We start from the raw sequence: 26,675 nt of genomic DNA, 5'->3' as shown, positions 1-26,675 counted from the left end.
CCACCCGGGAAGCCCTGCCTTTATTTTTTTAACTCCTTTTCCTTTCTTAAGTTTATTCTCTTACTCATTTATTCAACACACATTTATTGAGTGCCTCCTATGTGTCTGACTCAGATCTAGGAAGTTGGGTTATATCAGTGACCAAAAAAATTGACCAAAAAATAGATGTTTGATGTATTTACTTTCTTTTTTTTTTCTGATTTTTTTTTTTTTTTGGGTACGTTGGGTCTTCGTTGCTGTGCACGGGCTTTCTCTAGTTGCGACGAGCGGGGGCTACTCTTCATTGTGATGCGCAGGCTTCTCATCATGGTGGCTTCTCTTGAGGAGCACAGGCTCTAGGCTCATGGGCTTCAGTAGTTGCAGCACACAGGCTCAGTAGTTGCAGAACATGGGCTCAGTAGTTGTGGCTCACCGGCTTAATTGCTCCGCAGCTGTGAGATCTTCCTGGACCAGGGCTCAACCCATGTCCCCTGAATTGGCAGGCGGATTCCTAACCACTGCGCCACCAAGGAAGTCTGGCAGGTGGATTCTTAACCACAGCATCCCCAGGGAAGTCCCTATGTACTTTCTTTTACTTTTGGTTAGTAACATAATTATTTTAGGTTTGGCTTTTTCCTTTGAGCACTATTTTAGCTTTATCTCATAGGTTTTTTGGGGTTTTTTGTTTGCTTGTTGTTTTTTTTTTTTTGCGGTATGCAGACCTCTCACTGTTGTGGCCTCTCCCATTGCGGAGCACAGGCTCTGGACGTGCAGGCTCAGTGGCCAGGGCTCACGCGCCCAGCTGCTCCGCGGCATGTGGGATCTTCCTAGACCAGGGCACGAACCCGTGTCCCCTGCATCAGCAGGCGGACTCTCAACCGCTGAACCACCAGGGAAGCCCTATCTCATAGGTTTTGATATGTAATATTTTAATACTGTTATTTTCTAGATATTTTGCAGCATTGATTTGGAGTTCCTTCTGTCCTAAGAATTTAAATAGAGCATTTAAAAATATCCAGTTGTCGGGGCTTCCCTGGTGGCGCAGTGGTTGAGAGCCTGCCTGCCGATGCAGGAGACATGGGTTCGTGCCCCGGTCCGGGAAGATCCCACATGCCGCGGAGCGGCTGGGCCCGTGAGCCATGGCCGCTGAGCCTGCGCATCCGGAGCCTGTGCTCCGCAACGGGAGAGGCCACAACAGTGAGAGGCCCGCGTACCACAAAAAAAAAAAAAAAAAAAAAAAAAAAAAAAAAAATCCAGTTGTTTGGAGCTATTATTTTCTGGTTATGTTATTCATTTTAACTTTACTGCTTTGTGATTAGACTGTTTTCTGAACTATTTCTTCTTTTGAGACTATGCTTAGATTTTGTTGTCTAATATATGGTCAGTTTTGTTATACTTAAAGAAGCACTCTGTATCTTCGTACAGACTTTTTGACATATATGTATTTGGACCAAATTTATTGTTATTTAGTTCTTATGTTGTCTTAGTGTTTGTCCACTTCGACTGTTATGGACTGAGAAAGGTTAGTAAGTTAAAGACTGATTTCTAATGTGTGCCAACCTATTTCACCTTGTATTTCCTATTATTTTGTTTTTGAATGTTAGTGCTTTGATATTTCTAACTGCTCCGTCTTCAGTGTGAGTTGTAATGCCTTCCTTATGAATTACAACATCTTCATTGTAAATTGCACTCTTAGCATTATAAAATCTCATTTAATTTTTTTTGGCCCAGAATTTAACTTGTCTGATATTGAAACCATGACCTCTATTTTCTTTTTGTTTTCATCTGAGGGAATACATTTGCCCACCATTTTATTTTTAACGTTTATAACTCACTTGTGTACAGAACCATTAGAATTTGTTTTATTATCCAATCTGATATTTTTCTCTTACAAGGTAAGTCCAGCCCATATACATTTATTGATACAACAGATACTTTTGTTCTTAGTTCTATCAGTTTATATTATTTATATTTTATAGCTTTTAATTTAATTTTTTAAATTCAGGTTTATTGAAGTATACCTTATATTCATTAACATTCATCATTTTTAGTGTATACAACAAAATTAAAATAGTTTCATCACTTCAGAAACTTCCCCTATTTTGTCAGTGCCTCTCCCCACTGGCAGCCCCTGGCAATCACTCATTTATTTTCTGTGCTTATACTTTCACCTTTTCCAAAATCTTATATAAATGGAATCACATGGTAAGTAGCCTTTTGAGTATGACTTACTTCACTTAGCATAATCCATGTTGTTTTGTGTAACAGTAATTTGTTCCTTTTCTAAACTGAAGTCTGGTTGATTCACAATGTTGTTTTAATTTCTGCTGTACAGCAAAGTGACTCAGTTATACACATATATACATTCTTTTTTTATGTTCTTTTCCATTATGGTTTATCCCAGGATATCGAGTATAGTTCCCTGTGCTATACAGTAGGACCTTGTTGTTTATCCATTCTATATGTAATAGTTTGCATCTACTGAGTCCAAACTCCAGTCCATCCCTCTCCTACTCCTCCTCTCCCTTGGCAACTTCTATGTCTGTGAATCTGTTTCTGTTTTGTAGGTAGGTTCATTTGTGCCATATTTCAGATTCCACATATACATGATATCATATGGCATTTGTCTTTGTCTGGCTTAATTCACTTAGTATGATAATCTCTAGTTGCATCCATGTTGCTGCAAATGGTATTATTTCATTCTTTTTTTATGGCTGAGTAGTATTCCATTGTGTATATGTACCACATCTTCTTTATCCCTTCATCTGTCAGTGGACTTGTAGGCTGTTTCCATGTCTTGGCTATTGTAAATAGTGCTGCTATGAACCTAGGAGTGCATATATCTTTGCAAATTATAGTTTTGTCTGAATATATGCCCAGGAGTGGGATTGCTGGATCATACGGTAATTCTATTTTTAGTTTTCTGAGGAACCTCCATACTGTTTTTCATAGTGGCTGCACCAATTTACATTCTCACCAACAATATAGGAGGGTTCCCTTTTCTCCACACCTTCTCCAGCATTTGTTATCTGTAGGCTTTTTAATGATGGCCATTTTGACTGGTGTGAGGTGGTACCTCACTGTAGTTTTGATTTGCATTTCTCTAATAATTAGTGATGTTGAGCATCTTTTCATGTCCCTATTTGGCCATCTGTATGTCTTCGTTGGAGAAATGTCTGTTTAGCTCTTCTGCCCATTTTTTGATTGGGTTGTTTGGTTTTTTGTTGTTGTTGAGCTATATGTGCTGTTTGTATGTTTTGGAAATCAAGCCCTTGTTGGTTGCATCGTTTGCAAATATTTTCTCCCATTCCGTAGGTTGTCTTTTCATTTTCTTTATGGTTTCCTTTGCTGTGCAAAAGCTTTTAAGTTTAATTGGGTCCCATTTATTTATTTTTGCTTTTGTTTCCATTACTCTAGGAGACAGATCAAAAAGAAATTTTGCCATTTATGTCACAGAATGTTCTGCCTATGTTTTTCTCTAGTAGTTTTATAGTATCTGTCTTACATTTAGGTCTTTAATCCATTTTGAGTTTATTTTTGTATATGGTGTTAGAGAATGTTCTAATTTCATTACATGTAGCTATCCAGTTTTCCCAGCACCACTTACTGAAGAGACCATCTTTTCTCCAATGTATATTCTTGCCTCCTTTGTTGTAGATTAATTGATCATAAGTGCATAGGTTTATTTCTGGGCTTTCTATCCTGTTCTGTTGAACTATGTGTCTGTTTTTGTGCCAGTACCATACTGTTTTGATTACTGTAGCTTTGTAGTATTGTCTGAAATCTGGAAGGGTTACACCTCCAGCTTTTTTCTTTTTTCTCAGGTTTACTTTGGCAATCCTGGATCTTTTTCAGTTCCATATAAATTTTAGTATTATTTGTTGTAGTTCTGTGAAAAATGTCATGGGTATTTTGATAGGAATTGCATTGAATCTGTAGATTACCTTGGGTAGTATGGCCTTGTTAACATTATTGATTCTTCCAGTCCAAGAACACAGTAAATCTTTCCATCTGTTTGTGTCATCTTCAATTTCTTTCATCAGCATCTTATAGTTTTTGGAGTACAGGATTTTTGCCTCCTTAGGTAGGTTTATTCCTAGGTATTTTATTCTTTTTGTTGTGATGGTAAATGGGATTGTTTTCTTTATTTCTCTTCATGCCATTTTGTTGTTAGTGTATAGGAATGCAAGAGACTTCTGTGTCTTAATTTTGTATCCTGCAACTTTACCAAATTCATTGATGACCTCTAGGAGTTTTCTGGTGGTGTCTTTAGGATTTTCTATGTATAGTATCATGTCATCTGCAAAATGACAGTTTTACTCTTCCTTTTCAATTGGATTCCTTTTATTTCTTTTTCTTGTATGATTGCTGTGGCTAGGACTTCCAAAACTGTGTTGAATAGAAGTGGCAAGAGTGGGTATCCTTGTCTTGTTCCTGATCTTAGAGCAAATGCTTTCAGCTTTTCACCATTGAGTATGATGTTAGCTATGGGTTTGTCATATATGACCTTTATTATGTTGAGGTATGTTCCCTCTATGCCCACTTTCCGGAGAGCTTTTATCATAAATGGTTGTTTCAGAATTCTTTATATATTCTGGGTACAAGTTCTTTTCCAGAGTTGTGTTTTGAAACTATTTTCTCTCAATCTTTGCTTGGCTTTTTGTGTTATACACAATTATCACTTGAGGAGCAGAATTTTCAACTTTTGGTGAAGTCCAATTTATCAATATTTTATGATGTGGATTTTGCTTTTGGTGTTATATCTAATAATCATTTGCCAAGGAAGGTCACAGTTTTTTCCTAGATCATGTTCTAGATGTTTTAGGTTTTACAATTTTTACATTTTATAATTTTTTAGACTTTACATTGGTTCATTTTGAGTTTTCCATATGGTGTAAGGTGTAGGGATAAAGGTTCATTTCTGCTTTTTGCAGATGAAAGTCCAAATATTCTAGCATCAATTGTTAAAAAGACTTAACTTTTATTTATTGAATTACATTGAAGTTTTGTGGGAACTTACTTGGCCATGTGTGTGTGTGTGTGTGTGTGTGTGTGTGTGTGTGTGTGTATTTCTGGACTCTCAATTCTGTTCCATTCCTTTATATGTCCTCCTTTCACCAATATCACACTTTTCTGATGACTGTGGCTTTGTAGTAAGTCTTAAAGTCAGTTAGAATGGGTGCTCCAACTTTGTTGTTCTTTTTCAAAACTGTTCCTTTGCTTCTGCATATTAAGTTCATAGAATCTGCAAAAAGTTTTGTGAAATTTTGTTTAGGATTATATTGAATCTATAGATAAATTTAGAAAGAATTGACATCCTAACTATATTGTGTCTTCCAATCCATGAATGTGGTATATCTCTCCATCTATTTTAGGTCCTCTTTAATATTCTTCATTGGTATTTCGTAGTTTTGGAGTTTTTAGCAAATATATCTTGTACATATCTTGCTAGGTTTATATCTAATTATTTTGTGGGTTTTGGTGCTATTGTAAATGCTACTATTTTTTACTTTCAGTTTCCAGTTGTTCATTAATAGTTGAAGAAAAATGATTAATTTTTGTTTGTTGATCTTATATGAGATCCTATTAAACTCACTGATTAGTTCTAATAGCTTTTTTGTAGATTCTTCGGGATTTTCTATGAGTATAATCATGTACTCTAGGAGTAAAGACACTTTTATGTCTTGATTTGCAATCTATATACTCTTTTCTCTCCCTGTCTTATTGTACCTCTCAAATGATGTCCCCATTTAAGTAGGGGTGGCATTTTTGCATTTTCCCTGATCTTAAGGAAAAGCATTCAGTATCATTATAAAAATGATGCTAGCCATAGGTTTTTTTTATGGATGCACTTTATCAGGTTGGAGAAATTCCTTTCCATTTCTAGTTTGTTGAGAATTTTTATCATGAAAAGATTTTGAATTTTGTTAAAAGCTTTTTTGTACCAAGATCATCATATGGTTTTTCTTCTTTAGTTTGTTAATAAGGTGGGTTAAATTGTTTGACTTTCAAATATTGAAACAGGCTTTCATCCCCAGGGTAAACTCACTTGGTCATGATAGTTTCATACATATGTATAATTGCTACATCTGAATTGCTAATATTTTGTTGAGGATTTACATTCATGAGAGTTATTGATCTTTACTTTTATTTTCTTTTAATGTCTTCTGGTTTAGGTATCAGGGTAATCCTGGCCTCATAAAATGAGTCCCTCTCTTCCTTTTTCTGTAAGAGTTTGTACAGAATTTTATCTAAAATTTTAAATCCATGAGCTTTAACGTGTTCATAGTATTTCCTTATTATCCTTTGAATATCTGTAAGATCTGTAGTGATGTCCCTTTTTTCATTCCTGATGTGGGTAGTTTATATCTTCTTTTCTTTTTCTTGGTCAGTGTCCCAAGAGGTTTATCAATGTTATTAATCTTCTCCAAAAACCATCACTTAGTTTCTCTGATTTCTTTGGTTTCTTACTGTTTTTCTGTTTTCAATATTATCGATATATGCTTTTATCTTTTGTTCTTGCTTTGAATTTAATATACTCTTCTTTTTTAATTTTCTTTAAGTGGAAGCTTAGGTCATTGATTATAAATCTTTCTACTTTCCTAATAAAGCATTTAATGCTATAAATTTTCCTCTAATCACTGCTTAGCTGCATCCCACAAATTTTGATGTTATGTTTTCATTTTAATTCAGTTAAAATATTTTCCTTTTTGACTTTCTTTTTGACTCATATGTTATTTAGAAGTGAGTTGTTTAATTTCCAAGTATTTCAGGATTTTTGACATATCTTTCTGTTATTTCTAGTTTAATTTTCTTATAGTCAGGTTACATATGTTGTATTGTATCAGTTCTTTCACATTTTTTTGAGACTTGTCTGATGGCCCAGAATATGTTGGTGAATATGTTGGTGAATATTCCATGTGTACTTGAAAAGACTGTATATTCTGCTGTCATATGGTGGAATGTTCTATAAATGTCAATTAGGTCAAGTTTATTGTTAGCATTTTTTATGTTTTCTATGCCCTTGTTGATTTTCTGTCCATTTGTTCTATTGTTTACCAAGAGAGGAATATAGATGTCTCTAACAATAATTGTAGATTTGTCTATTTCTTTTTTTACTTCTATCAGTTTTTGCTTCGTGTATTTTGAAGCTCTATTAAGTACATACACATTAGGATTGTTGTAACTTCTTGATGAATTGCCTGCTTTTCATAATGTAATACCTTTATCACTGGTAATATTTCTTGTTCAGAAGTTTACTTTGATTAGTAAGATAGCTACTCCAGCTTTTTTTTTATTAGTGTTTGCATGGTATATCTTTTTTCCACTCCATTACTCTATGTCTTCATACTTAAAGTAGATTTCATATTCTCAACATATGAGGTCTTTCTTTTTTATCCAATATGACAGTTTCTAATTTTTAGTTGCTATGTCTAGACCTTTATATTTAATGTAATTAATTTACATGGTTGGATTAAAATCTTCTATCTTGCTAGTTGTTTTCTGTTAGTTCCTTCAGCTTTTGTTTCTTTTTTCCTCCTTTTGTGCCCGGTTTATAGGAAGCACACAGGATAAATGAACAGTTAAGTGTCACTACAAGGAAGAAATCAACCAAATCAGAATGTGGAGCATTCCATGAAACAAATAACACGATGTTGCCAATAAACCAATGGCATGAAATAGAATTTTTTTAAAAGGCTTAAGAAATAGAACAAGGCAATTATATCTTTTATGCAATGTGTGGAACTTGTTTGGATCCTGATTCAGACAAACTAGAAGATGTCTTTGAGAGGAATAGAGAAATTTGAGTACAGACTGAGCGTTAGATAATATGAAGGAGCTACTATTCATTCTGTTGGGTATAACAATGGCATGGTGGTTTTAAGGGTTTGTGTGTGCATGTATGTACATATATAAATACATATTTAAAACTTGTCAGTTAGAAATGCATAACATCTTGAATTCACTTAAAACACTCTAGAAAAGAAAAAGAAGCATGTGATAAATTAAACTGGCAAAATGTTGCTAATTATTGATGCTGGGTCATGGGTATTTGAAGGTTTGAAGTTTTTCATAATAAAAATGTTAAAAACAAAAGTCAACAAAGTAGAGTGCACACTGAAATAGAGAACACAGAAAAGAACCAGGTCTGATGGGGGAATGATGCATTCTGTTTGGACATGTTTAGTTCGATGGACCTTTTGGGGCTTTGAAATGGACGTGTCCTGCATGCAGTTGGTCCAGAGTTCTGAAGTCCTCTGCTCTAGAGATGGTGACTGAAGCTGTGGGCATGGAGAAACTATCCAAGGAAGGAATACAGTGTGATTAGAGAGGGCCCAGGACTAGACTTGGAAGAACTGGAAGATGTAATGGCCAGGTAGAGGGGGCTGAGCTTTGTGACTGGGGAGAAGTAGCCAGAAGATGGAGGGGTCACAAATGCCAAGTGAAGCAAACGTGTGCAAAAGGAGGAAGGGCTAACAGAGCCAAATGCTGCCAGATGGCAAGCAATGTGAGGACCAAAATGAGTCTGTGGGTTTGTGTCGTGGATGGAGGTTGCTGCCTGGGTAGGAGCTTTGTAGGCGGAGGTACAGGAGTGAGGTGAGGAGTGAATGGGAGGTGAAGAAGAGGAGGTGGAGAGTCTAGACAACTCTGAAGAAGTATGTCTGTGAAGTGGAAGAAAGAGGGTAGTAGCTTGAGGAGACAGAGTGAGGAAAGAAGAGGGTCTTTTGTTTTTAAGGTGAGACATTTTGAACACGTTAAAATGACAAGAGGAATGATCGAGAGAGAGGAAAAGGTGAATATGCAGTAGAAGGAGCAGTCAGCAGTGGAAGGTTCCTGAGAAGGCAGGAGGGGAAGAGATGGGGCTGGCTCCTTGATTCTGTCAGGAAGGCTGACTTCTTTTGGGGTGTTTTCCCTGAGAAGTAGGAGGTGATGCCACCTGCTGGTGGAGAGGGGGGAGGTGGGGGTTTGGAAGTGTGCAGAGAAGGTTGTAGTAAGTCATGGAAAAGGAAAGAGCGAGTGAGCAGAGGCGCACAGTTAGGACTGCTCAGCTAGGGGGAGAATCCGAGGGGCACTGAATGAGAGCAGGGTGGGCGGTGTTGGGGGAAGGCAAGGATGGTGTGGATGGTGAGGGTGGGGAGAGGTCCTTGTGGCCGGCATAACTAAGGAGGACCCGGGGGGACCTATGGTGATGAGCAGATGACTTTGATGGTGAGAGCCTGAAAATGGTGCTCAGTGTCTCCTCGACTCCAAATTCCCATCTCCTATTGCAACCGACTGCCCCCTCAACCCTTCACCCCTCTAGGCACCCCCACCCCACCTCCTGCCCCCAAACAGCCCTTGACTGTCCAAATCTGACATGGCTTCCAGGTCTGTGTCAGGATTGTTTGTCAGTTTAAAAATGCACTCTTGCTTCCCAGTTCCTGGCAAGAGGCAAACATTTTAGTAAACCTGAGTCCGGCTGGGTGGGCAGGCGTGGCGGTACGCCGCACATGGGGTTCCTGCCCGCCTGGGGAACTCCAACAAGACTGGGGAGCATGAGGAGGAGAGGCCAATTGCGAACGGTGCTCTCAGGCCCACTGTCCACTGTCATCACCCCTCCCACAAGCCTCTTCAAAAACACGAAGGATGGTGTCTTACTCGCAGACAGGGTTGTGGATGCTGCCAAGCATTGCTGTGGGCTTTTCCCCACACCTGTGTACGCTGTGTCTCCCTCGTCGACCAGCGTGGGCACCAGAGCACATTCTGTCCACGCCCTTCTCAGACCCACCAGCTCTCCAGAGGGATTGGGCTGCCGACCCTGTCCCTGAGGTTGCTGCTTTCAGTGGCGCCTAATGGTTGCAGTCAAAACACCATCAGAGGAAATAAGACTCTGTAGGGGCCTGTGGGGAGGACTGGGCAACACACAAGGCACTTAGCATGTGTCATTTCTCTTTCTAGCTTAACTCAGGTGATCCGAAAGTTTGCCAAACAGCTGGATGAGTGGCTAAAAGTGGCTCTCCATGACCTCCCAGAAAATTTACGAAACATCAAGTTTGAATGTAAGTATGACGTTTGGGAGCAGAGGGGAAGGGAGGGTAACATTTTAGTGCCAGATATTTTACATAGGTTGTTAATAACATAATAATAGCTAAGAATTTACTGATGCCTACAAAGCGCCAACTATCATGCTTAGCACTTTCCATGTGTTAACTTAGTTAATCCTCACAAAATGTTTATTATGGGTGGCACACCTCTCCTTTACAGAAAATGAAACAGGCTTAGAAAGGAAGTAAGCAGCAGAGGCAGGATTGGCCCCTAAGTCTGTTTGACGCCAGAGTTTCTGCTGTCACCACCACACTCCTTATCCCATTTAATCCTCACCCATCTCTGCAATGTAGGAAACAGTATCCCTCCTCTACAGGTGAAGCGCCGAGAGGCAAAGAAACTTCACCAAAGCCACACAGCCACACAGATGGTAATTAGGGGCCAGGAGTCAAACTCACGCCTATCTGACCCTAAAATGGAGATTTCCCCGAAGCTCCTGTCCACAAAGTGGGGGTAATAGAAGACAGAAAAGAGCTTCAGGGCTTCACATATTTAATTCTCTGACTAATGAGAAAGCAAAATTAATATTTCTCGTGGGGGATTCGGACTGTGAATCTTTTCTCTGCTGAGCATCACCACTCATTCCCCAGCGTTCATTTTTCCTGAGAAAACTGGTCCTATTTCTCTGTCTCGATGTGCCTTTACTTGTAGGAAGTCTCACGTGCTATTAAGCCAAGGTGAAATGATTTTAAGCAAAATAAAGTTTTAAGCTATATGTTTCTTAAAACCCCATTTGAATACAGCTGGCCATTCTTGCCCGAAATAAGTGCCAGCAAGGAAAATGAAGGAGATCAAATTACCCTCTCTCCACAGGCAAAGGGGGCCCTTTCAGACGTGCTTTGAGGCCGCCTGCCGTGCCCATCACCTATTGATAAAGCCTGCTTTATTTCACGGCTCTCAGTTCTTTTCTTTTCATGAGCACTAAATTCCACATCACAAAGTTAAAGAAAAAGTAATTAAGGAGAAGGATTAACGATTGATCGGCCTGGAAAATTAGAAGTTCATCTGTCCCCCGACTCCACCTGCCCCCCCATTCCTCCACCCCATGCCCTATTTTTCCAACCAAGCTGGTTCTGAGTACAAATTAGAATAATCCCAGGGAAATTTTTGATTGTTTCTTGACCAGTTCAGAAATTAATGAGAAGAATGCCCCGTGCCCATTTTAATTATGCTGGCAAAGCAAATCTGTTGAAAGTCCGAAGCCAGGAGGTTTGTTGGACCTGCCACCTATGGGAGCCTGGAGGCGCCCACTCTCCCCAGGGAGCCTTGGGGGTGCACTTCGAGAACGTGCAAGGAGTGGAGACACACACCTCTCCAAAGGACTCTGTAAGGATGAAGACCTTGGGCTGGCACATGGCTTGTCTGCTTCGAAACCTACAGATATAAGATCACCCCACTTCAAAGCATAAGCCTATTATGTCAGCATAGGACCCAGGATATCATCCATACAAATAGGTCGTGGAGACTGTTGGATGAAAACGGCAGATTACGAATGCAAAGCCACATTCAAGGTGCCGCCCAGGGTTCTATCCTAGAAGCAACCCTGCTCAATCAAGGTTTCCTAGTAGATATACTACTTTTTAAAGGGCCTTCTTCAAAGCTTCCACTTGATTCCTGCAATTATTTATGGGGAGAAGTGATTGAGCTTGCAATTAGCGAAATGAAAGACAAGTAAATAATTGCTTTTACTCACGGTTGATTGACGCCACAATTTCTCACACCTGCCAGTGTGGAGTGTGGGCAATTTTGAAATATGTACCCCAAATATCGCCATCTTAGGAAATAGTCCATATGGGAGAACAAAGAAGCAAATGCAGGGTTTTGCCAGTGGGTGCAGAAAATAGGGTTGGACAGTGACAAAGTTAGGCAAACAAGGAAGCTCCTTTTTGAAATCGGCCTGCAGAAAATCCAAGGTCGGACCCATAAAGCATAAAATATTTCATACTCATTCTTTTCTTCTTGCAGTGTCGAAAAGATTTTCCCAAATTCTGAGACGGCAAACATCACTAAATCACCTTTGCCAGGTAGCTGTCCTGTGTTATGTGTTCTAACTGCTGCTAAGTCATTGAAAATGAGGGGCAACTCCACAATAACTCTGGAGAGGATCTGTCAGGATGTGGTTGTTTAATAGTACACTCTCACCATTATCTTAAATTTCTACAGATAAGGAATTGAAACACTAGCCAATCACTAAATAGTTTCAACTAACATACAGAATAATCTCTGACATCATTTCCCCATTAACCTTTCATATATTCTAGGTCCACAAGTTTTGTGTTTTGCTTAAGTACATCGGGGTTTCTCAGCCACTGTTGCCTTTTTGGGCTGGGTAATTCTTTGTTGTGGGGAGTTGCTTTGTGTATTGTAGATGCTTAGTGGTATCCCTGGCCTCTACCCACTAGATGCCAGTAAGACCACCCACCCCCAAGTACCACTTTGGTTGCGACAGTCAAGAATGTCTCCAGCCATTGCCACGTGTAGCCTTGGGGGTGCAAAATCACCCCAATTTTGTTTTTTCCCCAGGTTTCTGTTCTTTTTAGCACAAAAGTGACATGTGCTTACTATTTTTTTTTTTTTAACCCCAAGTTAGCATCCCTGCCAAACAACAGGAAACCTCTGACGTGTTCTGGTACTTATCAGTTAGAAATTATTCCATAACAAACCTGTTCGGTTTGTGTTTCTTTTGACACGAGGTCCGTGTTCCAATTACACCGGACTTTAGCATTTTATTCTGGCTCTTCCGGGCACGTGCGGCATCTCTTGCTTACTGGTTGCCGACACCTCTACCCTGTTTAAGCGTCGCCAGTCAGCAGGTACAGAAAGGAAAGTGTCCGACCCCACCCGACCTGTGTTATCAGTTCCACGAGTGGGCCCCACAGGACAGCAGTCTCCCTGGGGAGGGATGCGTGCTCGTTCATGTACCCTCCGGCAATGCCAGGCGCTTTACAGCAAAAGCCCCTGGAGTAAGGCCGAGGGAGACATGTGCTTACTATTAAAAATTTTTTTTTAATTAATGAAAGTATATACGTACAGTAAAAAGTGGAAGATCCCGCTGTAGCTCTGTAGTTCTAACTGATGGCATAAAGTTTTGCATTTCTGTTAATTTTGAACCTCAAGGAAGGGAATCTAAGTCTGTTAAGGCAGGCCATTAACATTCATTAAACTATTAATGACCTTAAAGCCCAGGGGACAAACTGGTGGCTGCAGGTCAAATCTGGCCCGCAGATGTGTGGGGTTATTTCTGTTTGATTGGCATATGTTCAAAAATTTTTTTTTACTGAGTCACTAACAGTTGAAACTAGGAGATGACAACTAAACACCCGCATTTTCTGTAGAAAAATTGTAAGAGCTGGCAACCCCAGAGCTAATTTCCCCGGGGCAGTAACCAGCTGGATGGTCTGAGCTTTTCTCTAGCAGGCAGGGTCCTCTCATCACCTCCGCTTTCTCTTACACTTGGCCCACCTCACTCATGCACTTCACCTGCCTGCCTTGTTTATGTGTTAGGGTTTGTAACCTCTCCCTTATATTGTTGGTTCTGGGTTGGTGTTGGTTACTCAAGGTCAAGGTGGGAGGGGGAGGGGTCTCTAGTTAGAGTGGCCTGAAGGAAGGCTCCAGGCCAGGAACCAGAAAGTGTAAAACTACTGCCACCCACCCACACACACACACCCACACACACACACACACACCCACACACACCTCACTGTTCCAGCCCTGCCCCCAGCATAAATGGCACAGAGGGAAACTTTCCACGTTTGTACTGTTTCAGAGGCCACACCTGGGCACTGTTCTGGGGTAGGGCAGAGCCTCACAGCTTAATGGGATTCAGGAAATAAAATGAATAGTAACAAAATAAAGAAACACTGCCAGGGTTAGTTTTCAAATCCTACCTCTGTCCATCAAAAGGTTTTAGGAAGGACTCAACACAAGCCTGAGGGTTCTGTTAATATCACTAAACATATAGTATCTGCACATAAAGATCAAAAATTTCTTGTTTAATATTTTCTATTAAATTTCAATTGCATAAATATGTGTATCTTTTTAAAACAAAAACAATAATAATTTTACAATAACAAAAACAGCAATTAGATGGAAGCAAATATTTCCAGACCTTAATGATGGTAAATTCTGGGTCAGGGAAACTCATATTCATCATGGGTATTGAGTCTTGGGAATTGTCATTTTTGTCTTTGTATCTTACACATTTATTAAATATAAAAGATTTTAATGTGTATATAAAATAAATTGATTTGAGATATTCTTTAAAAAAAAAAAAAAAAAGGAAAGACTGCCTTGTTTCCAAGGGTTCATGCCATCTGGTTCTTCTTCCCAGCTTGGAAGAGCCGGTCTTGGGTCATATCAGGGAACTAGATACGGTTTTAGGACATAGTTAAAAGTAGACATTTAGGAAGTTTAGAAAGGCCTTTGACCCTTTAATGTACCATGTAGGTAAAAGCATCCACACCCATGCCCACAACCACCTGCATGCTCACATGCATGCGCACACACACACTCGCCACTTCTCACATAGGCAGTTCATAATTTAATCAGCAATTGCTACCTTTCCATCTTCACTGGACAGCTATCAGACACATTTCTGGATCAGCCAAAGGACTAGGGTTAGTGCTGGGAATGAAACACCATGGAACATCTTAGCTAATATCCCAGCAAGCTTTCCTAAACACACACAAGGCAAGTCAGACTAAACAACATCCAGCCAAAAACTCACCCCCAGATACTTAAACCCAAGAGCCAACTATTCAGGCCCTTTGGGATATACACTGAGCAAGCAACTTGGCATTCATATCTCAGCCATTCATCCCACAAAATCTTTTGAGTGCCTACTGTGTGCCAGACATTTACGCTTAGTGGTACTTGCCCAACAAAAAATAATGAAAAGTGATAAGCGTTATGAAGGAAAGAGAATGGAAATAGAGAATAATGGGGCATTTTAGATCCTATTTAGATAATGTGGTTAGAGAAGCCCTCTCCATGGGTACTGCATTCAATTTGGAGCGCACATGATGGCAGGGTGGCCGGGGCAGGGTGAGAGAAGAACATTTCAGCAGCAGGAACACCCTGTGCAAAGGTCCTGGGGTGTCAGAGCGATCACAACAAAGAGAATCGACCTGCATGACAGGAGCCTCATTTATTGAGCTCTTACTCCCTGAACTGTGCACCTTGCAAGCATTATCCCAAGGAGTCTTCAACAGTGGCCCTCCTGAAGAGATAGGTACTATTATATCTCCATTGTATAGATCAGGAAACTGAGGTTAATCTGCTTGCCTGCCCCCAATCAATCAGCTGGTCAGTAGCAAGGTCAGGATTTGAACTAAGTATATTTGAATCCAGAATCCTAGACCTTCACATTCAGTTATCATTAGAAACCAACCCAACTCACTTTTCATATATTCATATATTCTAGGCCTCTGTGTTGTGCAAAGAGTTCTACAAGGATTTAAGTAAGATTTTATTTTACCTGTGCTCAGACAGTCTACATGTAAAAGGGTTATCAGTATTTACATTTGATTGGAAATTCATAAGCATTAGGCGACTTATAATGTCCATGTGTCTTTGAAATCTTGTTTTATTAAAGACATTTTTGAAAACATGCAAGTAAAGGAAATGATTCTGGAAGTGTTTTTCTTTGCTTTTATCAGTATTGTTACAACTTGGTAGTTCCAAGTATTGTTGTTCCGAGTATTGTTCCAGCTTACAAATTTAAGTTCTACTATGAAGGTTGCTGAGGAAGCCACAGATTAAACACACACACACACACACACACACACACACACTCTCACACTCACACACACACAGACCACATTAAAAGACCACTGAGTCGTAAGGTATGGTTTCCTTTTCTTCCATCTCAATTATTCATATTTGTTTTAATTATTATAGTTACATAAAAAACAAAAGCAGAAAGCTAGACCATAAACTGCTTCAGAATGCACTTAGATGAAAAATACACCTTGTAAAATTTCTGGGGTTGAATCTATCATAGGCCCAAGGGTAGCAGGACCCTTCCTAGATCTGAGCCTGTTGCTTCTCACACCCTAGAGACACGGGTTATTAAACACAGAGCTGTCGCCCACAAGCTCACATCAGGAGGCTGACAGATCTCTGGGCTTCATCCCACTGTTCCACGGGGTCAAGACCAAAGGGGCTGGGAACAGCAGGTTTGGTCTGGCCTAGGCCACCATGGGGTAGTTTCTTATAAAGAGAGATGTGAGGAGAGAGCCACAGAGAAAATGGTATACGGATATTCTGAGTTATAGACTCATCTTCTGAGTTTTCTTGAATTTCAAAGTACTTTGCAAAGTACCATAAGCAGATTCATTAAAAAGAACTAAAAGGAAATAAAGGAAGGGGTTTTAACCTAACAACCCATGAGCTAATGAGTTGATTGGATTGGATTCCAGGCATCTCGAACAGTGATCCACAGTGCAGACATCACATTCCAAATGCTGGAAGACTGGAGGAATGTGGACCTCAACAGCATCACCAAGCAAACCCTTTACACCATGGAAGACACTCGAGATGAGCACCGGAAGCTCATAGTCCAGTGTAAGATGCTCTACCAGGGCGTGTGTCTTTTTATTTGTTTAAAAAGAAAGAAAAAAAGAAAGTATCTTGGTACATAGTTAGGTGGCATTCCCACCCTGTCCTTCTCCCTGGGATCCCATCCCCTCTCTTGTTCCTGTTAAATGGGTCGGCCTAGATGGAGGGGCTGATTTACAAGGACATGGGCCAACCTTGCTGGAGAAAATGGGTGCTGGGGCATTGGGCAACACACAATGTCAGGCAAAAGGCCCCACCCGTGACCCTCGATGCCAGGTGCTGTTCCCTAGGTGGCATCAACAAATGAGGAAAAAAGCTTGCTGCCTCTCTCAGTGTACGTCATTATGTCAGCCTGGAGGCAGCTGGAAATCCTGCCTACTTTTCTGTGGAGGGTCATGGGAGTCAGCCCACCTGTTTACTGGCAAGTGAACCTCTCAATCATAGTAGATGTTTGAGAAGGGGATGGAAGGTGATTCACTTCTGTGAATACATGTTCATGCCCCTGTGGATAAAGATGGTGAGAGTACTGCTCCAGGTATTATCCTGATGTGGTCAGGTTGCTCTTCTTAGCAGCAGAGGACATGGAGGGCCAGAGAACACCACCATTCTTAGCACATCTGTGCTGTTCCTCAACAGCCCATCACAGCCTCTGCCCAGGGAATCCCCTGGACCAGGGTCTGTTGGCTCCTTCCTTATTTTGCTCAGCCTTCACTTCTTGTGCCTCTGGGGAAGGGAGCATGAGGACATCATGCTCCGCCCCCATCAGCTCTTGGAAAGCTTGGTGCTGAGGCTGTGCTGGATGTGGGGGATATGGCAGCAGCTGTGCCTTCTGGATGGGGTGAGGCCCAAGGCCCTAATAGTGACATTCAGGAAGCTGCAGAGTGGCTGTCCCCCACCCCGAGCAGAGGGGCCTACTCTTCTGAGAGCCCCAAGCCCCTTTCCACTACACCCCCTCAACACTGTTGCCCTGAAGGAAAACTTTCTTCATCCAGCCTAAGCATGTCATGTTTATAAACAGAGTTCTCTAAAATGTTCCTATTAGAGACCTCTTTTCAAAAACAAATGGAGCAGCTGAAGCACTGAATCACGTGGACCTTCCCTGGGGCTTCTTCTTTCCTAGTGACCCCAGAGCTCCTCTCAGGCTCTTATTTCTTCCTGTGTAACAGCCTGCAGCCTGCTTCCCCCTGTTAAGAATTTTAGAGATTGTCACAAATAATAATTCAGCTGATAGAGTGCCTAGTTTATGCCAGGTCCTGTGTCATGATCTTAATCTCCACATCAACCCTTTGGGGAAGATTCGCTTATCAGCCCCATATTACAGATGAGAAAACTGAGCCCCAGAGAGGTGGTGAACCTTTCCCAAGGTAGCAGAGCTAGACCTGGAACCCAGGTCTAGTTTTGGTGTCACTGCCATGCACTAGTGCATGCCAGAGGAGACAAAAATAACGAGATGTGGGCAAGCTTTAGAGGTTCCAGGATCTTTCCAAGTGCTTACAATCACGCTTCCTGTTCTGTTTTTCCTTCTGGAAGGCAATGGAAAGCATGGCTAAGAGCACCCTAACAGTGCTGGCTATACTCCTGATGGCCATGTCCCCAGGGCCTCACACAGGGCCAGGGGTAGAGGTGGGGACCAGCAATGTTTGTGGAGGACCAAATAGATGGGTGGAAGCCCAGAATGACCCAACTTCCTGGTTCTGCTAACCACTCCTAGCAGCATTAGACTCAGCTCTCTTCTCCCCTCAGCACCTTTCATGGGGGGAAGAAAATGTGACCCAGACTCATAAGGAAAAATACAATCACCATTGCTTGTTTTAGGGACCAGGCTCTGAGCCTTTGCTGGAGCAGCACGAAGGTCACTGCTGCTTCTCCAAGAAAGAACCTTTGGGGGCTTTCTCTTCTAGCTTTCTTAGGCTGGGGGCAGAATGTTGTCCTTTAAATCTGTGATTGTATTCTTCTAGAGGAAGGGAGTCATAATGAGGTTCAGTGCAACCCACCTGGTACTTAGTGAATGCCTGTCCTGGGTCTAGCACTGTGTTAGACGCTGAGCAAAGAGCAGTGAATAAGATGGACACTGCCCTTGCCACGTGGAGCTTAGAGCTAATGGCAAATCAGAAGTTGAACAAGTAGTTTCCAAATGGTTGCGTTTTACCAAAGAGGACATACTATGTGATGCAGTGCTGGGAAGAGGGGGATTGAGGAAGCCTGAAGGCAGATGGCCTGGCACACAGGTGTCATCCTTGCTCCTTCCAGACAGCTGGAAAGTAAGTCCCTGAACACAATGAGCTGGACCAAAGGTCGGTTTGAATAAGACTAGGGGCAACTGTGTGCTGCACCCTCCTTTCCTTACCACCAATTGACAAGTCTGCAGATTCTTGCTTTAGGGGGTTACCATCACATCCATGATGTAGATGCTGGCTGGGGATGCCTGGCTTACCTTAAATTAAAAAGTACACATTGGGACTTGAGCATGATGATTAGAATGAGTCTTAAGTCGTGCTGTGGTAAGAGCATGCGGTTGGGATGCCCGACAGACCTTCATTCAAACCCTGGCTCTGACTTCCGGGGAACATGGCGGAAGAGTAAGACGCGGAGATCACCTTCCTCCCCACAAACACCAGAAATACAGCTACACGCGGAACAACTCCTACAGAACACCTACTGAACGCTGGCAGAAGACCCCAGACCTCCCAAAAGGCAAGAAACTCCCCACGTACCTGGGTAGGGCAAAGCGGAGAGATTCCCGCACAGAGGATCGGTGCCAACCGGCACTCACCAGCCCGAGAGGCTCGTCTGCTCGCCTGCCGGGGCGGGCGGGGCTGGAAGCTGAGGCTCAGGCTTCGGTCAGAGCACAGGGAGAGGACTGGGGCTGGCGGCGAGAACTCAGCCTGAAGGGGGCTAATGCGCCACAGCTAGCCGGGAGGGAGTCCGGGAAAACTCTGGAGCAGCCGAAGAGGCAAGAGACTTTTTCTTCCCTCTTGGTTTCCTGGTGCGCGAGGAGAGGGGATTAAGAGCGCTGCTTAAAGGAGCGCCAGAGACGGGCGCGAGCCGGGCTAAAAGCGCGGACCCCAGAGACGGGCGTGGGACGCTGGGGCTGCTGCTGCCGCCGCCAAGAGGCCTGTGTGCGAGCGCAGGTCACTGTCCACGCCGCCCTTCCGGGAGCCTGTGCAGCCCGTGATGCCGGGGTCCCGGGATCCAGGGACGGCTTCCCTGGGAGAACGCACGGTGCGCCTCGGGCTGGTGCAACGTTACGCCGGCCTCTGCCGCTGCAGGCTCGCCCCGCACTCCGTGCCCCTCCCTCCCGCCCGGCCTGAGTGAGCCAGAGTCCCCGAAGAGGCTGCTCCTTTAACCCTGTCCTGTCTGAGCGAGGAACAGACGCCCTCCGGCGACCTACATGCAGAGGCGGGGCCAAATCCAAAGCTGAGACCCGGGAGCTGTGAGAGCAAAGAAGAGAAAGGGAAATCTCTCCCAGCAGCCTCAGAAGCAGCGGATTAAACCTCCACAATCAACTTGATGTACCCTGCATCTGTGGAATACATGAATAGACAACAAGTCATCCCAAATTGAGGAGCCCGGAGTCAGTGCTGTGCCTCTGAGGTGGGAGAGCCAACTTCAGGACACTGGTCCACAAGAGACCTCCCAGCTCCACATAATATCAAACGGCGAAAATCTTCCAGAGATCTCCATCTCAACACCAGCACCCAGCTTCACTCAACGACCAGCAAGCTACAGTGCTGGACACCCTATGCCAGACAACTAGCAAGACAGGAATACAACCCCACCCATTAGCAGAGAGACTGCCTAAAATCATAAAAAGTCCACAGACACCCCAAAACACACCACCAGACGTGGACCTGCCCACGAGAAAGACAAGATCCAGCCTCATCCACCAGAACACAGGCACTAGTCCCCTCCACCAGGAAGCCTACACAACCCACTGAACCAACCTTAGCCACTGGGGACAGACACGAAAACAACGGGAACTACGAACCTGCAGCCTGCAAAAAGGAGACCCCAAACACAGTAACATAAGCAAAATGAGAAGACAGAAAAACGCACAGCAGGGGAAGGAGCAAGATAAAAACCCACCAGACCTAACAAATGAAGAGGTACTAGGCAGTCTATCTGAAAAAGAATTCAGAATAATGATAGTAAAGATGATCCAAGATTCTATTTCCAAGATCCAAAATCTTGGAAATAGAATAGACAAAACGCAACAAACAGTTAACAAGGACCTAGAAGAACTAAAGATGAATCAAGCATCGATTAAAAACACAATAAATGAAATGAAAAATACTCTAGATGGGATCAGCAGCAGAATAACTGAGGCAGAAGAACGGATAAGTGAGGTGGAAGATAAAATAGTGGAAATAACTGCTGCAGAGCAAAATAAAGAAAAAAGAATGAAAAGAACAGAGGACAGTCTCAGAGAACTCTGGGACAACATTAAACGCACCAACATTCGAATTATAAGGGTTCCAGAAGAAGAGAAAAAGAAAGGGACTGAGAAAATATTTGAAGAGATTATAGTTGAAAACTTCCCTAATATGGGAAAGGAAATAGTTAATCAAGTCCAGGAGGCACAGAGAGTCCCATACAGAATAAATCCAAGGAGAAATACGCCAAGACACATATTAATCAAACTGTCAAAAATTAAACACAAAGAAATCATATTAAAAGCAGCAAGGGAAAAACAACAAATAACACACAAGGGAATCCCCATCAGGATAACAGCTGATCTCTCAGCAGAAACTCTGCAAGCCAGAATGGAGTGGCAGGACATAATTAAAGTGTTGAAGGAGAAAAACCTGCAACCAAGATTACTCTACCCAGCAAGGATCTCATTCAGATTTGATGGAGAAATTAAAACGTTTACAGACAAGCAAAAGCTGAGAGAGTTCAGCACCACCAAACCAGCTTTACAACAAATGCTAAAGGAACTTCTCTAGGCAAGAAACACAGCAGAAGGAAAAGACCTACAATAACGAACCCAAAACAATTAAGAAAATGGGAATAGGAACATACATATCAATAATTACCTTAAATGTAAGTGGACTAAATGCTCCCACCAAAAGACACAGATTGGCTGAATGAATACAAAAACAAGACCCATATATATGCTGTCTACAAGAGACCCACTTCAGACCTAGAGACACATACAGACTGAAAGTAAGGGGATGGAAAAAGATATTCCATGCAAATGGAAACCAAAAGAAAGCTGGAGTAGCAATTCTCATATCAGACAAAATAGACTTTAAAATAAAGACTATTAGAAAAGGCAAAGAAGGACACTACATAATGATCAAGGGATCGATCCAAGAAGAAGATATAACAATTGTAAATATTTATGCACCCAACATAGGAGCACCTCAATACATAAGGCAAATACTAACAGCCATAAAAGGAGAAATCGACAGTAACACAATCATAGTAGGGGACTTTAACACCCCACTTTCACCAATGGACAGATCATCCAAAATGAAAATAAATAGGAAACACAAGCTTTAAATGATACATTAAACAAGATGGACTTAATTGATATTTATAGGACATACCATCCAAAAACAACAGAATACACATTTTTCTCAAGTGCTCATGGAACATTCTCCAGGATAGATCATATCTTGGGTCACAAATCAAGCCTTGGTAAATTTAAGAAAATTGAAATTGTATCAAGTATCTTTTCCGACCACAATGCTATGAGACTAGATATCAATTACAGGAAAAGATCTGTAAAAAATACAAACACATGGAGGCTAAACAATACACTACTTAATAACAAAGTGATCACTGAAGAAATCAAAGAGGAAATCAAAAAATACCTAGAAACACATGACAGTGGAGACACGACGACCCAAAACCTATGGGATGCAGCAAAAGCAGTTTTAAGAGGGAAGTTTATAGCAATACAATCCTACCTTAAGAAACAGGAAACATCTCGAATAAACAACCTGACCTTGCACCTAAAGCAATTAGAGAAAGAAGAACAAAAACATCCCAAAGTTAGCAGAAGGAAAGAAATCATAAAAATCAGATCAGAAATAAATGAAAAAGAAATGAAGGAAATGATAGCAAAGATCAATAAAACTGGTTCTTTGAGAAGATAAACAAAATTGATAAACCATTAGCCAGACTCATCAAGAAAAAAGGGAGAAGACTCAAATCTATAGAATTAAAAATGAAAAAGGAGAAGTAACAACTGACACTGCAGAAATACAAAAGATCATGAGAGATTACTACAAGCAACTCTATGCCCATAAAATGGACAACCTGGAAGAAATGGACAAATTCTTAGAAATGCACAACCTGCCAAGACTGAATCAGGAAGAAATAGAAAATATGAACAGACCAATCACAAGCACTGAAATTGAAACTGTGATAAAAAATCTTCCAACAAACAAAAGCCCAGGACCAGATGGCTTCACAGGCAAATTCTATCAAGCATTTAGAGAAGAGCTAACACCTATCCTTCTGAAACTCTTCCAAAATATAGCAGAGGGAGGAACACTCCCAAACTCATTCTACGAGGCCACCATCACCTTGATACCAAAACCAGACAAGGATGTCACAAAGAAAGAAAACTAGAGGCCAATATCACTGATGAACATAGATGCAAAAATCCTCAACAAAATACTAGCAAACAGAATCCAACAGCACATTAAAAGGATCATACACCATGATCAAGTGGGGTTTATTCCAGGAATGCAAGGATTCTTCAATATACGCAAATCAATCAACGTGATACACCATATTAACAAATTGAAGGAGAAAAACCATATGATCATCTCAATAGATGCAGAGAAAGCTTTCGACAAAATTCAACACCCATTTATGATAAAAACCCTGCAGAAAGTAGGCATAGAGGGGACTTACCTCAACATAATAAAGGCCATATATGACAAACCCACAGCCAGCATCGTCCTCAATGGTGAAAAACTGAAACCATTTCCACTAAGATCAGGAACAAGACAAGGTTGCCCACTCTCACCACTCTTATTCAACATAGTTTTGGAAGTTTTAGCCACAGCAATCAGAGAAGAAAAGGAAATAAAAGGAATCCAAATCAGAAAAGAAGAAGTAAAGCTGTCACTGTTTGCAGATGACATGATACTATACATAGAGAATCCTAAAAATGCTACCAGAAAACTACTAGAGCTAATCAATGAATTTGGTAAAGTAGCAGGATACAAAATTAATGCACAGAAATCTCTGGCATTCCTATATACTATTGAAATCAAGGAAACACTCCCATTTACCATTGCAACAAAAAGAATAAAATATCTAGGAATAAACCTACCTAAGGAGACAAAAGACCTGTATGCAGAAAATTATAAGACACTGATGAAAGAAATTAAAGATGATACAAATAGATGGAGAGATGTACCATGTTCTTGGATTGGAAGAATCAATGTGGTGAAAATGACTCTACTACCCAAAGCAATCTACAGATTCAATGCAATCCCTATCAAACTACCACTGGCATTTTTCACAGAACTAGAACAAAAAATTTCACAATTTGTATGGAAACACAAAAGGCCCCGAATAGCCAAAGCAATCTTGAGAACGAAAAATGGAGCTGGAGGAATCAGGCTCCCTGACTTCGGACTGTACTACAAAGCTACAGTAATCAAGACAGTGTGGTACTGGCACAAAAACAGAAAGATAGATCAATGGAACAGGATAGAAAGCCCAGAGATAAACCCACGCACATATGGTCACCTTATCTTTGATAAAGGAGGCAGGAATGTACAGTGGAGAAAGGACAGTCTCTTCAATAAGTGGTGCTGGGAAAACTGGACAGGGACATATAAAAGTATGAGATTAGATCACTCCCTAACACCATACACAAAAATAAGCTCAAAATGGATTAAAGACCTAAATGTAAGGCCAGACACTATCAAACTCTTAGAGGAAAACATAGGCAGAACACTCTATGACATAAATCACAGCAAGATCCTTTTTGACCCACCTCCTAGAGAAATGGAAATAAAGACAAAAATAAACAAATGGGACCTAATGAAACTTAAAAGCTTTTGCACAGCAAAGGAAACCATGAACAAGACCAAAAGACAACCCTCAAAATGGGAGAAAATATTTGCAAATGAAGCAACTGACAAAGGATTAATCTCTAAAATTTATAAGCAGCTCATGCAGCTCAATAACAAAAAAAAAACAACCCAATCCAAAAATGGGCAGAAGACCTAAATAGACATTTCTCCACAGAAGATATACAGACTGCCAACAAACACATGAAAGGATGCTCAACATCTTTACTCATTAGAGAAATGCAAATCAAAACTACAATGAGATATCATCTCACACCAGTTAGAATGGCCATCATCAAAAAATCTAGAAACAATAAATGCTGGAGAGGGTGTGGGAAAAAAGGAACACTCTTGCACTGCTTGTGGGAATGTGAATTGGTACAGCCACTATGGAGAACGGTATGGAGGTTCCTTAAAAACTACAAATAGAACTACCATATGACCCAGCAATCCCACTACTGGGCATATACCCTGAGAAAACCATAATTCAAACAGAGTCATGTACCAAAATGTTCATAGCAGCCCTATTTACAATAGCCCGGAGATGGAAACAACCTAAGTGTCCATCATCGGATGAATGGATAAAGAAGATGTTGCACATATATACAATGGAATATTACTCAGCCATAAAAAGAAATGAAATTGAGCTATTTGTAATGAGGTGGATGGACCTAGAGTCTGTCATACAGAGTGAAGTAAGTCAGAAAGAGAAAGACAAATACTGTATGCTGACACATATATATGGAATTTAAGAAAAAAAAATGTCATGAAGAACATAGGGCTAAGTCAGGAATAAAGACACACACCTACTAGAGAATGGACTTGAGGATATGGGGAGGGGGAAGGGTAAGCTGTGACAAAGCGAAAGAGCGGCATGGGCATATATACACTACCAAACGTAAGGTAGATAGCTAGTGGGAAGCAGCCGCATAGCACAGGGAGATCAGCTCGGTGCTTTGTGACCGCCTGGAGGGGTGGGATAGGGAGGGTGGGAGGGAGACGCAAAAGGGAGGGGATATGGGAACATATGTATGTGTATAAGTGATTAGATTTGTTATAAAGCAGAAAAAAAATTAAATTAAAAAAAACACCCTGGCTCTGGTGTGCTGTGACCTTGGCTTCCAAATCTGTAAAATGGGGTTAATGCAAAAGGATTAAATGGGACAGTGTGTGCCACATACATGGTACACAGCGTCGAGCTAGTGTAGAGAAGAGGTTGGGAGGCAAGCACTTGAGTCAGGCTGTGTTTGAAACTTGCCTCTGCCATTAACTAGCTGTGAAAGTCACTCATCTCTGTGTGCTTCTTTTGCCTCATTTGTCAAAAGGCTGGGTGTGGGTGGGTAATAATAGTACCTACCTCCGTGGGCCGTTCATCCTTTCAACAAACATTTGAGCAACTACTATGTACTAGGCACTGTTCTAGGTCCTAGCCTCATGACATTCACATTCTAGGGGTAGCCTAAGGTCAGAGTGTGTCCGTAGAAAACATTTTAGGAGAGTGCCTGGCATATGGAGCAAGCACTCAGTAAATGTTGGCAGTTAGCCCTTTCATTGCCACCTCGAGCATTATCATCACGGATTGAAGCACAGTGGCTCAGACGCACAGACAGTGCCGTGAAGAGTGAAGGAACACCAGAGAGAAAGTCAGAGACTGGGTTCCAGTTCCTGCTCTGCCACCAACTCACCCTCTGACTCTGAGGGGGTCATCTGATCTCTAAGACGTAGCTTCCTCACCTATAAAATGAGACAGATCAACTAAATGGGTTTTTTAAAGTCCTTTCTCATTCTAAAGTATATGTTTTCGGGTCCTGGAAGCTGACCTCTTGCAGCAGTTATCAATTAAGTAAAATAGAGCAGATTGGCCAGTCCTGGAAAATGGGACAACAAAAGCTGCTCAGACAAATGAAAACTGTAGGAACATGTGAATCCGGAATTGTGGTTTGATTTACTGAGCTTCACATACAAAAACACAAAGAAATGTAATAAGAAGAGATGTTTTGGATTGGAGGT

General features: G+C 41.5%; 1 protein-coding gene across 2 annotated transcripts in view; it reads left to right on the top strand.

Moving 5' to 3' along the window:
* Positions 1-26,675, top strand: part of RFX4 (regulatory factor X4) — a gene marked incomplete at both ends in the record, with an annotated part of 169,765 nt that overhangs the window by 107,570 nt on the left and 35,520 nt on the right. For both annotated transcript variants that reach the window (XM_081249530.1, XM_081249531.1), the window contains 3 exons: positions 9,919-10,019; positions 12,031-12,089; positions 16,485-16,629. In XM_081249530.1, coding sequence (XP_081105656.1) covers positions 9,919-10,019; positions 12,031-12,089; positions 16,485-16,629 — 305 coding nt within the window. The remainder of the gene's footprint in view (positions 1-9,918; positions 10,020-12,030; positions 12,090-16,484; positions 16,630-26,675) is intronic.

This window comes from Mesoplodon bidens (genome assembly GCF_964165515.1).
Source record: "Mesoplodon bidens genome assembly, chromosome: 11".
NCBI lineage: Eukaryota > Metazoa > Chordata > Mammalia > Artiodactyla > Ziphiidae > Mesoplodon > Mesoplodon bidens.
This window is presented reverse-complemented; position numbering and strand designations above follow the sequence as displayed.